General features: G+C 55.3%; 1 protein-coding gene across 2 annotated transcripts in view; it reads right to left on the minus strand.

The window, feature by feature from the left end:
* Positions 1-2,180, minus strand: part of ALDH3A2 (aldehyde dehydrogenase 3 family member A2) — a 24,106-nt gene that overhangs the window by 13,912 nt on the left and 8,014 nt on the right. For both annotated transcript variants that reach the window (XM_019511172.1, XM_019511171.1), the window contains exon 5: positions 357-565. In XM_019511172.1, coding sequence (XP_019366717.1) covers positions 357-565 — 209 coding nt within the window. The remainder of the gene's footprint in view (positions 1-356; positions 566-2,180) is intronic.

Raw genomic sequence — 2,180 nt, forward strand, 5'->3', positions numbered from 1 at the left:
AGTAAGAGAAGTCTCGGCTTATATCCCCAGCTGAGCAGGGCTCCTGGCATGCACCTCAGGAAGCTTCAGACCAAACTGCTAACAGCTGTTTAAGAAGGAAACAGTCAGCCAAACCCGCTGAAAGGACAGGCAAGTCTTCAGCTCAGGCAAAGCTGCACGTCAGGCTGACATGGGTTTGGGGTCTATGTCTCCAGGAATCTTACTGCTCTGCCACAAGGCAGGGAGAACAAACAGCGTACAAGAGCTACAGCGAGGACCACGAGCCTCCAATATACCTCTACCCCGCACACCTTCCCCACAGATTTCTCCCCTCTCCAGCACCTCAACCCTCGGAGGGCAACCTGTATGAGTCTCACCTGCAGGCAACATCAATGTCGCAGTCCTTGTCTATGTAGCACGGACTCTTCCCCCCCAGTTCAAGTGTAACAGGGGTGAGGTGCTTGGCGGCAGCTTCCATGACAATTTTGCCCACCACGGGATTCCCGGTGTAGAAGATGTAATCGAACCTCTGCTTCAGCAGCTCGGTTGTCTCAGGAATGCCACCATTGACCACCTGGTACAGCTCCTTGCAAAGCAGAAAGGAACAGCTGCGAGTGTCAATGGGCTCATTTTGGTTTGCCACTGCTGCATGGCACACCGGCGCAGGAACGTCCTGCGGGAACCCCTTCCCTTGGCAGCTCAGCACGGGGAGGTGGCGATGCAACTGGCAGCCTGCTTTCCTGGACTCTCAGGAAAATGCACTGGCCCCAGAAAAGGAAGCATCTGCAGCTGGCAAAATCTGAGCCCCACCTAAAGGGTTTTTTTGTTTTTTGCAAGTAGGCAGTTTGCCTGTTAGCAGTTAATCCTTCCAGTTTGGACACTGATGAGGCTATTGCATTCAAACCTCCTGGCAAGGAGAGGGGCCTATACAGCCACAGCCTGCAGTTGGGCCTGAATTGGCACATGCAGCGTCTTGAACACAGAAATCACCGGCATCTGGCACAGGCACGTGCCATCTGCAGGATTTAAGCTGCTGCCTCCATCACGCTCCTGCACCTATGTTGTCTGTGAGCTGAAGTGCTGTGCTTGGAGCGAAAGGGTTCGCTCCTCCCTGTCCCGGCTAAATGAACCTGTATGCTGCCAGCAGGCTGGGCGAGGGAAGCTCAGCCCATCTTCACCCTTCGAGAGGAGTCACTCAGTTGCTAGCTGGCCCCAGCGAGAGCCCTCATGTCACTATAGGCATAAACCCTTGTGCTGCAGGGTCTAGCCTGGTAACACCCTACATGGGGATGTCATGCCCCGACTCTTCCCATGGGGGGTTTCTAGCACCTTCTGCTGACAAACCCAACTGCAGGTAAGAGGCTGAGCTGACTGGACCCAGGATCTAGGGCTGTTCCTATGCTCCTACCAAAGGAGAAGCCCGTAACTGCATGGAAGGGAAGTGTCCGAGGGTGGCAGATGGGCAAACCACAGCTGTCTGTTGACTGGGTCAGACAAAGCTAGACTGAACACGCGGCCAGGGACAGCTCCCTGCCCTCACCACTCACCTGCCAGTCCTGCAAGGCACCCGTGTCAGAGGAGTGCGGAAACCCGTCCAACGTGCCCTCCCCAAAGCCCCTCCCCCGCCGATTAAGAACCAGGCTGGGACGAGCCTGGAGCAGCCCTGTCCTCCACCACTGTGAGTGGAGTCAGGACTGCCAGGAGTATCGAGCTGCCTTGAACTGAAACCTCAGGTAAGCCTGTCCCCTAATGAATAAGGCTTGGCAGAACACACAGGCCCCACGGCTTTATTCTTTCAGCGAGAGCTGGGAAAGCCACCAGAAATGTGCCTGGGCAGCCAGGGCTCTCCACGCTGGTAACTAGGGCCGCAAGCAAAAACTACTTGATGTTGACTCCAACGCCCTGATCCCCAAAGCTATTGATTTTAGAAATTAAAGCTATCCTGCTGCTGCAGGTGTTGAGGGAGCTAGCAGGGGTTATTGCAGGGCCCCTGGCACAGCTTTACGAGCGCTCGTGGTGCTCGGGCCAGGTGCCAGATGATTGGAAGATAGCCAACGTGGTCCCCATCTTTAAAAAAGGGAGGAGGGAGGACCCGGGCAACTATAGGCCCGTCAGTCTTACCTCAATCCTAGGGAAACTCTTTGAGAAGATCCTCAAGGAGCACATTTGTGATGGGCCGGCTTCAGGGATGATGCTCAAGG

The sequence above is a fragment of the Gavialis gangeticus genome, unplaced genomic scaffold (assembly GCF_001723915.1).
Source record: "Gavialis gangeticus isolate Ggan-Ray unplaced genomic scaffold, GavGan_comp1, whole genome shotgun sequence".
NCBI classification, from domain to species: Eukaryota; Metazoa; Chordata; order Crocodylia; family Gavialidae; genus Gavialis; species Gavialis gangeticus.